Source organism: Macaca mulatta, chromosome 15 (genome assembly GCF_049350105.2).
Source record: "Macaca mulatta isolate MMU2019108-1 chromosome 15, T2T-MMU8v2.0, whole genome shotgun sequence".
NCBI classification, from domain to species: Eukaryota; Metazoa; Chordata; class Mammalia; order Primates; family Cercopithecidae; genus Macaca; species Macaca mulatta.
Window position 1 is genome coordinate 15,267,958 of NC_133420.1, and position 13,888 is coordinate 15,281,845.

The 13,888-nt window shown below is 50.9% G+C and overlaps 1 protein-coding gene and 1 long non-coding RNA gene across 14 annotated transcripts in view; one reads left to right on the plus strand and one right to left on the minus strand.

Annotated features, from left to right (window-relative positions):
• Window positions 1–13,888, minus strand: part of NTNG2 (netrin G2) — an 82,577-nt gene that overhangs the window by 16,123 nt on the left and 52,566 nt on the right. For all 13 annotated transcript variants that reach the window (XM_077965452.1, XM_077965449.1, XM_077965445.1 and 10 more), the window contains 1 exon segment: window positions 498–670. In XM_077965452.1, the coding sequence (XP_077821578.1) occupies window positions 498–670 (173 nt within the window).
• On the plus strand, window positions 8,242–11,516 carry LOC144335004 (uncharacterized). The gene is made up of 3 exons (XR_013405365.1): window positions 8,242–8,526; window positions 9,376–10,086; window positions 11,390–11,516. It is a non-coding gene; the product is annotated as an uncharacterized LOC144335004 (long non-coding RNA).

Here is a 13,888-nt window from a genome sequence, read left to right on the forward strand (position 1 = left end):
GAGATGCTCATGATCAGGGATGATGCTACTGATCCCCTCACCTGAAGTGGGGGTCCCACCTCATCACTCCCTGCCATCCCACGGGGGCCTCCTGCCAGGTGTCAGGGTTAAGAAGGGGAAGGGCTACAGAAATGCTGCTCATCTCGGGTTTCCCTGCAGACCAGGGCTGGAAGGGCAGCTTAGCGTTCGGCAGGATGCAGGTATGCTAGAGGGACCTGTTACAAGACCTGGTGCTTGGGAGCTGTAGAACAAAGTGTGTGTGGGGGGGGCATGCATGCATGTGTGTGTCTGTGCATGCACGTGTTTGTGCATTTATATGTATGCCCATGCCTGTGCATGCATGCTCGTATGTTTCTGCGTGCACATGTGCATGCAGGTGCACACGTATGTGCCTGTGTGCAGGTATGTGTGCGTGTGTATGATCCACAGCTCCTGGGATTGATGGGCGGGGAAGACTACAGTCATGCAGGCTTGTGGCCCCGGGGAGTGGCACGTACAGGCATTGGGAGAGCCGTGGGGCAGCGGCAGGTAGGAGCCGGCCCGCCAGGACCGGGTGCGGAAATTCTTCTTGCACTTGCCGCAATCGGGGCCGGTGGTGTTGTGCTCGCACTCGCACTGCAGGCTGCCCTCTCGCATGGAGCACAGGTTGGCATGCAGGTTGCACTTGCACCTGGGGACACACCGAGAGGGCAGAGATGTCAGAGAGCTTGTGGGCAGCCTGGCCTGGCCTCTGGGGAAAGGAGAGCCTCCCAGGAGGGGTCCAGGAAGAAACCCTGGAGGCCACCAGCCTAACCTTTAGGCCAGAAACTCCTTGATTCCCCTTCCTGCAGAGAGATCAACGCCGCGTTCCGAAGGCCACCGCTGCACTCACTGCGCGGCTCTCCTCTCCGCTCCGATGCTGGTTTCAAGGATTCCTCACATCTCAGTCGGGGAGAGTGATGGTACTCCCTTGTCCCTGATGCTAGATTCTTAGTAATGCAGCTTCTGATCACCTAGCTTTTGACTGAGGTGGGTTGATGGGTGGCAGAGGCAGCTGCCAGCCCCTGGTGGAGACAGGGACCTGGCCACGGGCTGCACCTCACTGTGTAGAAAGGCACCTGGCTTCGGGCTGGACCTCTGCTGTCAGCTTGTGGTCCACGGCCACACCCTTGAGGGTGACAGAACCCCCAACTCCCACACCCCCATCAGGTCATTCACACATGTATTATTCATCCATTCATTCAAATATTTATAGGCGACTCATTATTCTGAAAGCTGGTAAATAAAGGGAAAGAATCAAGCATTTCTCCTGCCTGTCCTATATAAACTGTACCTCGGGGTAACCGAAAGTTGATGAGGGGAAGCTTCTTTTTTGTAGAAGCATTTCACAGGAGAATTTGCAGTCCCTGATGAATGAATGGCTCCAGGCACTGAGCCGCACCAGCCCAGAATTTCCCACTGAGAGGCCAGCAGACAGTGAGCGTCTCTAGAACACACCCTCACCCGAAGCCAAAGCAATTGAACCTGAATCAGATCAAGCCTCTAGACCGAGCTGTGAGCACATAAGAAAGACAGAGGACAGAGCATCACCCTGAACGACACCAGGGGACGCCATCTGCAAGATCTGGACTGGAGGAATCTCCGGCAGTAATCATCCACTTTTTCCAAGGGACGAGTTGACTGGAGAAAAAATTGATATGGAAAAAGGATGGACCTAGAGCAGGAGAAACCTCAAGAGTATACCAATTAATGGCAGACGTGAAGCTCCTCTGGCCCTTGGTTCAAACATCCTGTAAAATCAAACACGCAAACAAATGGAACGTATATATATGAGATAACTGGAAATTTGGACATTGCCTATATTAGATGATATTAAATTGATGTTTACTAGGTGTGATGATAATATCGTGGTTATGTTTTTTAAAGTCCTTATCTTTTAGAGAACCACACAGGCCAGGCATGGTGGTGCGTACCTATAATCCCAGCACTTTAGGAGGCTGAGGCAGGAGGATAGATTGAGCCCAGGAATTTGAGGCCAGCCTGTGTAACATAGTGAGATCCTGTTTCTACAAAAAATAAAAAAATTAGCCAGTGTGGTGGCGCATGCCTGCAGTCCTAGCTACTCAAGAGGCTAGGGCGGGAGTATCCCTTGAGCCCATGAGTTCGAGGCTTCAGTGAGCCATGTTTGCATCACTGCACTCCAGCCTGGGAGACAGAGCAAGACTCTGACTCCAGAAAAAAAAAAGAAAAAAAAAAGGGCCGGGCGTGGTGGCTTACACCTGTAATCCCAGCACTTTGGGAGGCCAAGGCAGGCAGATCACCTGAGGTCAGGAGTTCAAGACCAGTCTGTCCAACATGGTGAAACCCCATCTCACTAAAAATACAAAATTAACCAAGTGTAGTTGTGCATCCAGTAATCCCAGCTACTTGGGAGGCTGAGGCAGGAGAATCACTTGAACTCAGGAGACAGAGGTTGCAGTGAGCCATTGCACCACTGCACTCCAGCCTGGGAGACAGAGTGAGACTCCATCTCAAAAAAAAAAAAAAAAAAAAAGAAAAAAAAAAAAGAGAGAGCTACACATAGAAATATTTACAGATGAAACTATCTGATGGGCAGAGGTACAGATGAAACAGGAAGGTTCACTAGTTGATAACTGCAGTCAAGAGGTACACAGAGGTTTGTCATAGCAGATTCTGTCTTCTTTTGTGTTGGAAATTCTCCATAACAGAAAGTGAAAGAGAGAGAGTGTGTGCTCTATATTCTGAGATGGGAAGATTTCCAAGATATATTGTCAATATTTGGAAAAAGCAAATTGCAGAACAATGGGTTTAGTAGAATCCTATTTTTATTAAAAGATGCAAAGAAAAATATTTATCAGGCCCCTGTTATGTGGCAGGGGCTCTGAGCTGGGAACAGTGAGTATAATGTCAACAAAGCAGATGGCTCCCTGCCCTAATGGTGCTTTGGGTCTAGCTGGGAGACCATGAACAAAATCAGTGATTGGAGGGGACAGGGAGGGAGGATAAATAGGTGGCAGACAGGGATTTTTTGGGTGGTGAAACCATTGTTTATGATGCCACAATGGTAGATACCTGGCATTATGCATATGGCAAAACCCACAGAAGTGTCCAACACAGAGTGAGTCCTGATGTAAACAACAGGCTCTAGTGAATGCTACTGTATCCATGTTAGCTCATCATTGTAACACATATACTCCACAATAGGGGAAACTGTGCAGGGGTGGTGGGGAAATGGGAACTTTCTGTACTATCTGCTCAATTTTCTGTAAACTTAAAACTGCTCTAAAAATAAAGTCTATTAATTATAAAAGTAAGAATCACACACCTCTTCAAGTGTTCATTTCAACCGTTAAAAGAGCCCATGTGTTGTGCAAAGAAGGCACTAAGGGAGTCCAGGATTTTCAGGAAGAACAGTTTTAAACTAAGACCTGAAAGAGGATCAAGAGTTGCTGGGCCAGAAGGGGAGAACCTTCTAGAAAGAGGCAAGAGCATGAGGAAAGCCCTGGGGTTGAAAGGAGTTCCACCCGGGAGGTCTGCAATGAGGCTGGGGAGTGGAGGAGGCCAGACCAGGAGACAGAGGTGGGATTTTACTCTGCAAGCCTTTGACAGGTTAAGTGTGTCCTGCTCTGGGCCGTATTTTATATTGCTGTGGCCGCTTCATGGAGACTGGTTTGTCTGGGAGACAAAAGCCTGGGCAGGGAGAGACCAGTGAGACCCTGTGAATAGAGGCCTGGACCAGGGCAGGGCACCTGGTCCCACCCGTCGTGCCTGGGGTGCGGGGCATCTTTTTGTTTTTTGAGACAGAGTCTCACTCTGTCACCCAGGCTGGAGTGCCATGGCACAATCTTGGCTCAGTGCAACTTCCGTTTCCCCCTGACTGGCGCTCGTCCATTCAGAGATTGTCTTGAGGATGTGTAACTGGCATTTTCTTCTCTCTTCATGCTCCCCTTCCACTGCGCTGGGTGAGGTTTTTTGTTTTCTCACCTCACAGTCCCCAAATCCTCCTGGACACCACAGGCTGTGAATCTCCCTCCTCGCGTCCGGCCTCCCTCATATATCAGTCCTGCCAGGCGCTTCATCTGAGCCCTCCTCCCTCGGCTCTGCCCCGCCTCTGTCCCCATCTGACTGGGAATGAAGGGTCCTCTGGGGAGCACCTTCCAGAGCAAGGATCTGGGTGGGGAAACAGTGGCCCCTGCATCCACCAGCCCTGGGGCTCCCAGGTAACCCCCATCTGCCAGTTTTGGTCACCAGGGCTGCCTTCTTCCTCAGGGGCTTCTCTCTGTCCTCGAATTATCCTGCAGAATGGTTAGGGAAATTATGGTACATCCAGGCGATGGAATCCTTTTGTTTTTTGAGACAGGGTCTCACTCTGTCACCCAGGTTGGAGTGCCGTGGCACAACCTGGGCTCACTGCAACTTCTGCCTCTCGGGCTCAAGCGATCCTCCCTCCTCAGCCTCCCGAGTACCTGGGACCACAGTCTCGTGCCACCATGCCCGGCTAATTTTATTTTTACTTTTTGTGGAGATGGGGCTCCCTGTGTTGCCCAGGCTGGTCTCAAACTCCTGGGTTCAAGCAATCTGCCCACCTCAGCCTCCCAAAGTGCTGGGATTACAGGTGTGAGCCACCGCGCCCGGCCTAAAGTCCATGTCTTAGAAATGTTATTTAGAGGCCGGGCGCGGTGGCTCAAGCCTGTAATCCCAGCACTTTGGGAGGCCGAGACGGGCGGATCACGAGGTCAGGAGATCGAGACCATCCTGGCTAACACGGTGAAACCCTGTCTCTACTAAAAAATACAAAAAACTAGCCGGGCGAGGTGGCGGGCGCCTGTAGTCCCAGCTACTCAGGAGGCTGAGGCAGGAGAATGGCATGAACCCGGGAGGCGGAGCTTGCAGTGAGCTGAGATCCGGCCACAGCACTCCAGCCTGGGTGACAGAGCGAGACTCAAAAAAAAAAAAAAAAGAAAGAAAAAAAAGAAATGTTATTTAGAAGCATGAGGTCAGGCGAGGGTGGAGAAGGTGGTGGGTTTCTGAGCTCACGCCTTTCCTCCCAGGAGAAGGAGAGAATCCGCAGCCCCTGGACGGGCTGTGGGAGAGGGGGGTACTCGGGAACCCACTGCTTTAGGTTACATGTGTCCACTGTGCTGTGATGCTCAGTTCCTAGGACGAAGGACGTCTCTGGAATTCTGTGGAACAGAATTCCAAGGCAGAGCAAGAGCCCTGGCCAGCAGTGCTAGCCACCACTGAAGTCTGTGTTATTTTAACTCCATCTTTCCCTGAGAGCCTGGACACTAACCCTGCCGAGGTTTTGCTGCAACACCAAGCTGAAATAAATAGAGCATTAAAAAGCCTCTTCACTCTTTGCCTGGCATTCCCGTCTCTCCATTGCCACACGCGTGCTGCAGGACTGCTATATGCTTAGCTCTGGTAAAGGCACAGAGGAGGACAGCAGGCACCTATTGGTACGGGCAGCCCTTCTCTCTGGAGACGCCAGATCCCAGAGATGGCACAGAAAGTTCCCATGCTTAAACCTTTTTGGTCAAGCATATGATGCCCTCCAAATCCCCTGACATCTGCTCCTTGATCCCACCTCACTCCACTGAGGGTCATAGTACGTCTCAGCAGATTAAAGGCTCTGACAAGACCTGCAGGGAAGAAATCTGTCTGACTTTGTCTAACAAGAGTTTGTCTGCAAAATCTGACCTGGGGAGGTTTTAATTTCCTTCTTCTGAATTCCTGTCTAACACCCCCCTGAGCTGGCCGGAGAGGAGCACTGCAGCTGTATGGAACTGGGGATGTGCTCGGCACTGCTGGCCTGAAGAAGGGATATTTTTAGATACCAGCTACAGAAAGAAAAGATTGCCATCAACTTTGGGCGATCACATTGACCTTGGCTTAGTAAAGATGCATGGAAGACCGGCTGATTCCAAGAAGCATATTGTAACGGTGATAATAGGTAGCCACTGGATGTCGGAGTTGGACAGGCTGGGTGGTGCAGGTGGGGAGTCGCCCAAGGTCACACAGTTGGTTTCTCCTGACCCAAATCCAGAAGTCCCTCCCCAGCTGGCTCTGCCCAGGCTCCATCCTGGCCAGCCCCTCCTATCAGTCCTGTCTTCCTCGGGAACAGGAGAAGATGTCCTGGCCTCTTCAACTCCATGGCTGAGCCCCAGAACAAGCACAGTGCTGCTTCTTCCAAAGGAGAGAACTGCCCTGCCTGGCAGGGCTGCAGGGAGGAGCTGGCACAGTGTGGGGAAAGGCTGGCAAGGCTGGCACAGACATGGTAGCTGGTCAGTGCGGGTGCTTCTGGTCTCCCTGACTTTTGCAGGTCATTGTGGGTGGCACTGCCTCTGTGTCTGTGTGTGGACATGGTGTTTGTATATGACCTCTTGGCCTCTCTGACTCTCTCAGTGCACCTTTCTCCACGTCTCGTCTTCTCCTGTCTCTTTGCCTCTCTCTCCACGTCTCTGTCCAGCAGATGTTCTCATCTTGCTTTCCTCTGGGCCTTTGCACATGCTGTTCCCTCTGCCTGGAATGTACGACAGGCTCCGCCCCTTCTCCTAGAGCTAATACTTAGAGGTGGTGAGAGATTCTAGGCCAAATGCCGCTTCTTTGGGGAGGCCTTTCACGATCCCTACCTCCAATCACCCCCTGCTACACTCTCCCTCTCCATAAAACTCACGATCAGCATTGGCTCCCCAAGTGGGGTGTACCAGAAGACTGGGGGAGACGGGCGCACAGACTGTAAAACAGCTTCACAGGCTAGTATCTGTTTTTGAATACGCAGTACGTTTTTTTAAATGTCAAACTCATAGGACCTGGGATCTCAAAAATACTACCTAAGTGAGGCCAAATTTTTAAAGTATATTAATTTAAAGAAATTATTAGATAAATAAATAAATAAATAATATGGGAAACCCACATAAAAAGAACGCAGTTGGATCCTTCACACCACATACAAAAATTAACTCAAAATGGATCAGAGACCTGCAAACTAGAAAACTCTTAGATGGAAATGTAGGAGCCAGGCATGGTGGCTCACGCCTGTAATCTCAGCACTTTGGGAGGCTGAGGCAGGCAGATCACCTGAGGTCAGGAGTTGAAGTTGGTCAACATAGTGAAACCCCGTCTCTACTAAAAACACAAAAGTTAGCCAGGTGTGGTGGTGGGTGCCTGTAATCCCAGCTACTTGGGAGGTCTTGAGGCATGAGAATCACTTGAACCCAGGAGGCAGAGGTTGCAGTGAGCTGAGATGGCAGGTGCGAGCCACCGCGCCTGGCTTAAAGTTCATGTTTTAGAAATGTTATTTAGAAGCATGAGGTCAGGCCAGGGTGACCTGGCCTCTGGCCTGAGCACAGAGCGAGACTCTGTGTCTCAAAAAAAAAAAAAAAAAAAAAAAAAGGAAACATAGCGGCAAATGTTCATGACCTTGAATTAAGCAATGGTTTCTTAGACAGGATGCCAAAAGCAAAAGCAACAGAAGAAAAAAACAGATAAATTAGACTTCATCCAAACGAAATATTGTTGTACTTCAGAGGACACTGTCAGGAAAGTGAAAAGACAACCCCCAGAATGGGAGAAATATTTGCAAGTCATGACATAGCTAAAAAGGAATTTATATCTAGAACATCTAATGAACACTTAAAACTCAATAATAAAATGACAAATAATCCAGTTTTTAAAATGAGGAAAGGATCTGCACAGACATTTCTCCGAAGAAGGCATACAAATGTCCAAGAAGCAGACGAAAAGATGCTCAACATCACAGCCATCAGGGAAACGCACATCAAAGCCATAATGAGATACCACTTCACACTCGCCAGGATAGGCAGAGTCAAAGAGACAGATAATCACCTGCTGGTGACGATGCAGAGAAATCAGAACCCTCATACGCTGCTGGTGGAAATGTAAAATTCTGCAGCTGCTTTGGAAAGTGGTCTGGAAGTTCTGCAAAAGGTGAACTGAGAGTTACCCAGCAATTCTACCGAGGTATAAACCAAGAGAAAGGGACACAAAATGTGTACACGAATGTTGGTAGCAGCATTGCTAATAACAGTCAAAAGGGGGGAACAACCCAATGTCCATCAATAGGAAAAAAAATGTGGTGTAAACAGGCAATGGAATACTATACAGCCATAAAAAGAAATGAAATACTGATCCACACTATGACACGGATGAACCTTGAAAACATTACGCCAAATGAAAGCAGTCAGTGATGAAAGACTACGTATTGTATAATCTTTTTTTCTTTCTTTCTTTCTTTCTTTCTTTCTTTCTTTCTTTCTTTCTTTCTTTCTTTCTTTCTCTTTCTTTCTTTCTCTTTCCTTCTTCCTTCCTTCCTTCATTTTTTCCTTTCTTTCTTTCTCTCTTTCTTTCTTTCTTTTTCTTTTTTTCTTTTTCTTTTTTTTAGATGCAGTCTTGCTCTGTCACCCAGGCTGGAGGGCAGTGGCATGATCTTGGCTCACTGCAACCTCCGCCTCCTGGGTTCAAGTGATTCTCTTCCCTCAGTCTCCTGAGCAGCTGGGATTACAGGCGCCCACCACCACACCTGGCTAATTTTTGTGTTTTTAGTAGAGACGGGGTTTTGCCATGTTGGCCAGGCTAGTCTTGAACTCCTGACCTCAAGTGATCCTCCAGGTAGGGCCTCCCAAAGTGCTGGGATTATAGGCGTGAAGCATTGTGCCCAGCCATATTGTATAATTTCATTTACACAAAATGTCTAGGATAGATAGATGGCTTTTTTTGTGTTTTTTTTTTTTGTTTTTTTTTTTTTTTGAGACAGCGTCTTGCTCTGTCCCCCAGGCTGAGTGCAGTGTCACGATCACAGCTCACTGTAACCTCTGCCTCCCAGGTTCAAGTGATTCTCCTGGCTCAGCCTCCCAAGTAGCTGGGATTACAGGCATATGCCACCACGCCCGGCCACAGTGTCTTTTTAGGGTGATGGAAATGTTCTAAAATCTCCTGTGGTGATGGTTGCACAACTCTGTGAATAACCTAAAAGCGACTGAATTGTACGCTTTAAATGTGTGGACTGTACGTGTGCATCAAAGCTGTGCGTGAATGAATGAATGGGGTGTGTGGAAACAGTGAAGGGCTTACCTGCATGCTGACAGCTTACAGGCTTTTCTTGCAGTATCTCTCCTAAAAATCTTCAGAGATTTGTTTTCCTATTTGTATAAACCTATCACATTGTGACCAGGCATGATGGCTCATGCCTGTAATCTCAGCACTTTGGGAGGCCCAGGTGGGCAGATCACCTGAGGTCAGGAGTTCAAGACCAGCCTGACCAACACGGTGAAATCCCGTCTACTAAAACTATAAAAATTAGCCAGGTGTGGTGGCAGGCGCCTGTAATCCCAGCTACTCAGAAGGCTGAGGCAGGAGAATCGCTTGAACCCAAGAGGTGGAGGTTGCAGTGAGCCGAGATCACACCATTGCACTCCAGCCTGGGGGACAAGAGCAACACTTGGTCTCAACAAACAAACAAACAAACAAACAAACAAACAAACAAAAAACCCTATCACATTGTGCCTCAAAGGAAGGCTCCTGGGTAGAGAGCTGATGCGAGAGTGTTCACTCTGCATGAAGAACTGTTCTGAGAGTGCCACCCGAATTAGCACATCAGCCCTTCACAGCAGTCCTCCAAACGACATGTCATTATTATCTCCATTGTGCAGATGGGGAAACTGAGACCTGGGGTGGCGAAGTGAGCTGCCTGAGGTTCCACAGCTGATAAGGGGCAGAGGCACAGAGCCAAACTTAGCGTCTGTGTTCCTGGGTGGCCCATGTGGCAGAAGCCGGGAGCCCTCGTGGTGCTGTTGGGCGGGGCTTTTGCCCGGCTCATGTTGCACACAGCTGTGTGGCCTGCACAAATTCTTAACCAACCGAATCTCGCTTTTCTCATTTGAAGAGCGGGAAACAATATCTTGCGTATGCCACAGGCTGCTACAAACACCATTGACCCTGGCCCTGAGGAGAGATGTGGACCACACCGGCCATATCACCCACGCTCATCGCGGCTGGGTCGAAACAAAAGCCCTGGCACAGAGCAGTGCCCACTGGGGTTTGTGTGCCTTCCTTTTGTCTTTCTGGGTGACTGTGAGATGGTAGCCCCATCCCCCGGGCCCCACTGGCCTGGGATCTTCTGCCAACGACTGTGTGACCTCAGGAAAGTTGCTGAATTTCACTCAGCCTCAGTTTCCTAATCTGTAAAATAAGGATGGCAGTAACACCTGCCTCATGGAGTTGTTGGAAGGATCAGCTGCAAGACAGTCTACAAAGCTCTTGCATAAGACAAACAGGTGCCCAGGACATGCCAGTTTTCCATTTCTTATACTTAAGAGCTCCTAGGGCCAGGGATCCTCAGAGCTTTCAATGAGTGAAGTTATCACCTCTTCATAGGAACCTTATGCAGAGTATACTACTACTATCTCTATTTCACAGACAAGGAAACGAGGCAAGAGAAGTTAAGCAACTTGCCCAAGGTCACACAGCCGGTGAACCCCACTTTAGGAAGGGTCTCAAGCAGGCAGTGGGCAGAGCCTGAAAAGTCTCAGTTTGCTGGCTCTTGGACAGACACAGGCTCCTGGAACTGCAGCCACCCCACAGCTCCCCCAGACAGAGGCACACCCTTCCCCTCCTTGCCTCAGGCTGCCAGCCTTCTGTGATTTCTCTGCCCTATTCTGGAAGGCCCTTGGGAGATGAAGTAAATGAAATAAATAAGCAAGCACATAGAAATAATTTGCTGAGCGCTCATACGTGGACAGACGCTATGCATTCTTAATCAAATCCTCATGAAAACCCAGAACGCGCTGTCCTTCCCACTTTACAGGTGAGAATGTGAGGCTCAGATGGGTCAAGGGCCAGGGCTCTGGGTGGAAGAAGCAGGCTTGGCACCCGGGGCTGCATGGTACTAAAGCTGGATCTCACAGCCACCTGCCCCCTGCGTCTCTCTCAGTGCTGGCTTTGCGTCCATACCATGGGGACAAAGAAGGCCAGGAAAGGGGCCACTAAGCCAGATGCCCCCATGCCTGCCACCCATGGCCCTGCTTACCAATTCTGTGGCCAAGCCACGGCCAAGGAAATGCAGCCACAGAAGAAGAAAGAAGCCCCCTTTGCCACATGCCCTCCCGGCACCAGCCTCTGCCTGGATCTGGACCTGGGTGGACCGGCTGGATCTGGACCTGGGTGGGCAGTCTGGATCTGGACCTGGGTGGGCAGTCTGGATCTGGACCTGGGTGGGCAGTCTGGGTCTGGACCTGGGTGGACCGGCTGGATCTGGACCTGGGTGGGCAGTCTGGGTCTGGACCTGGGTGGGCAGTCTGGATCTGGATCTGGGTGGGCAGTCTGGATCTGGACCTGGGTGGGCAGTCTGGATCTGGACCTGGGTGGGCAGTCTGGGTCTGGACCTGGGTGGGCAGTCTGGGTCTGGACCTGGGTGGGCAGTCTGGATCTGGACCTGGGTGGGCAGTCTGGGTCTGGACCTGGGTGGGCAGTCTGGGTCTGGACCTGGGTGGGCAGTCTGGGTCTGGACCTGGGTGGGCAGTCTGGACCTGGGTGGGCAGTCTGGATCTGGACCTGGGTGGGCAGTCTGGATCTGGACCTGGGTGGGCAGTCTGGATCTGGACCTGGGTGGGCAGTCTGGACCTGGGTGGGCAGTCTGGATCTGGACCTGGGTGGACAGTCTGGGTCTGGATCTGGATGGGCAGTCTGGATCTGGACCTGGGTAGACAGTCTGGATCTGGACCTGGGTGGGCAGGCTGGATCTGGACTTGGGTGAGCAGGCTGGATTTGGACCTGGGTGGGCAGTCTGGGTCTGGACCCGGGTGGGCAGTCTGGATCTGGACCTGGGTGGGCAGTCTGGGCTCCTGGCTGCACTCCAGCCCAGATATTTCCCCTTCTTCTGTGGGATCAATTTTCCCAAGGGATTGCTCTCTGAATTTGACCCTCAGGAACCATCAATCTCACAGAAAACCATCACCTGGGCCACCTGATCCCCCGACACAGCGCTTTTCAGCTCATCCATCAGAAAAGATGATTTAATAATGAACATAAAGACAGGGCAAGCTGGCCAGCCCATGAGGCCAGCAGACCCCTCCCAGGCCACCAGGGCTGTTCCCTCTCCACCCCTGCTCCATTGCAGAATCCCACGGCTTTAGCTCTTCAGACAGCAGCAGGAAGGCTCCATGGGACTGACACACACACACACACACACACACACACACACACACACACACACACACAGAGACAGAGCGAGAGAGAGAGAGAGAGAGAGAGAGAGAGAGAGGCTGAGTCAGCAGCCAGATTCTCACCCAGGGTTTGCTACTGATTTGCTAGGTGACCTTGAGCAAGTCACTTCTCTGGGTTTAATTTTTGGTCAATGTCTAACACATTGCCTGGCACAGAGAAGGCGTTCAATGTTTGCAGAAAGAAGCAAGGGAGGAAGGGGATAATGCAAGGGAGCCCTCTGTGCAGCATCTGGCACGGAGCACCTGCTGGGTTAAAGGCCAGTGAGTGTCTCAGCTGGGCTGCAGCATCAGGTTGCATGGTGGCCAGACAGTCGGGTTCAAACCTCTGACCTCTCGGCCGGGTGCAGTGGCTCAAGCCTGTAATCCCAGCACTTTGGGAGGCCGAGACGGGCGGATCACGAGGTCAGGAGATCGAGACCATCCTGGCTAACATGGTGAAACCCCGTCTCTACTAAAAAAAATACAAAAACTAGCCAGGCGTGGTGGCGGGCACCTGTAGTCCCAGCTACTCGGGAGGCTGAGGCAGGAGAATGGCGTAAACCCGGGAGGCGGAGCTTGCAGTGAGCTGAGATCTGGCCACTGCACTCCAGCCTGGGCGACAGAGCGAGACTCCGTCTCAAAAAACAAAAACAAAAACAAAAAAAACCTCTGACCCCTCAAGCTGGGCAAAGGCAGGAAGGTGACCAGCCTTGGGGAATCAGTCAGCGTCCTGTAACCCTAGGAAGTGGCTGTTTCCACGTGGCAGGGCTGTCAGGGGTCGAGCTGAGCTGATACCCTCGAGTGCTCAGCACTGGGTCTGGCACAGAGCAAGCCCTCCAGAAATGTCAGCTATTATTATTGCTGCTATTGTCAACAGCCAACAGGTGATAGAGGGAGGGATGGAGATGAGAGTACAGGGGCTCCCAGGTGCAAAGATCGGCCTTACCTGGCAGCCCCGAGGTGCCTGGCCCCAAGGGCAGGGCCCTTTATTCATGCCGTCCCCTCCAACACCCACCCCACAGCCTCTCTCCGCGGCCTGCAGCTCCCCAAAATAGAGATAATCAACCTATTCTCCAGGCCCCTGGGGCCACCCACAAGGGGTGACACACCCACTGGCCTCTTGGAGGATTCAGTAATATATTGCCAAATATTTATCCTTTATTTATTTACTTATTTTGAGATGGAATCTCGCTTTGTCATCTAGACTGGAGTGCAGTGGTTTGATCTTAGCTCCCTTCGACCTCTGCCTCCTGGTTTCAAGCAATTATCCTGCCTCAGCCTCCCGAATAGCTGGGATTACAGGTTCCCACCACCACACCCGGCTAATTTTAGTATTTTTAGTAGAGATGGGGTTTCACCACGTTGGCCAGGCTGGTCTCGAACTCTTGACCTCAAATGATCTGCCCACCTCAGCCTCCCAAAGTGCTGGAATTACAGGTATAAGCCACCATGCCCAGCCCTCACCGGCCTCTCGGGGTCATTGCCCCACAGAGCCCCATGCCACAATGATTGCCAGATCTCCAAAATAAAAATACAGGACACAGAGTTACGTTTGAATTTTAGGCCTGGTACAGCGGCTCATGCTTGTAATCCGAGCACTCTGGGAGGCCCAGGCAGGAGGATTACCTGACAACAGGAGTTCGAGACCAGCCTGGGCAACATAGTGA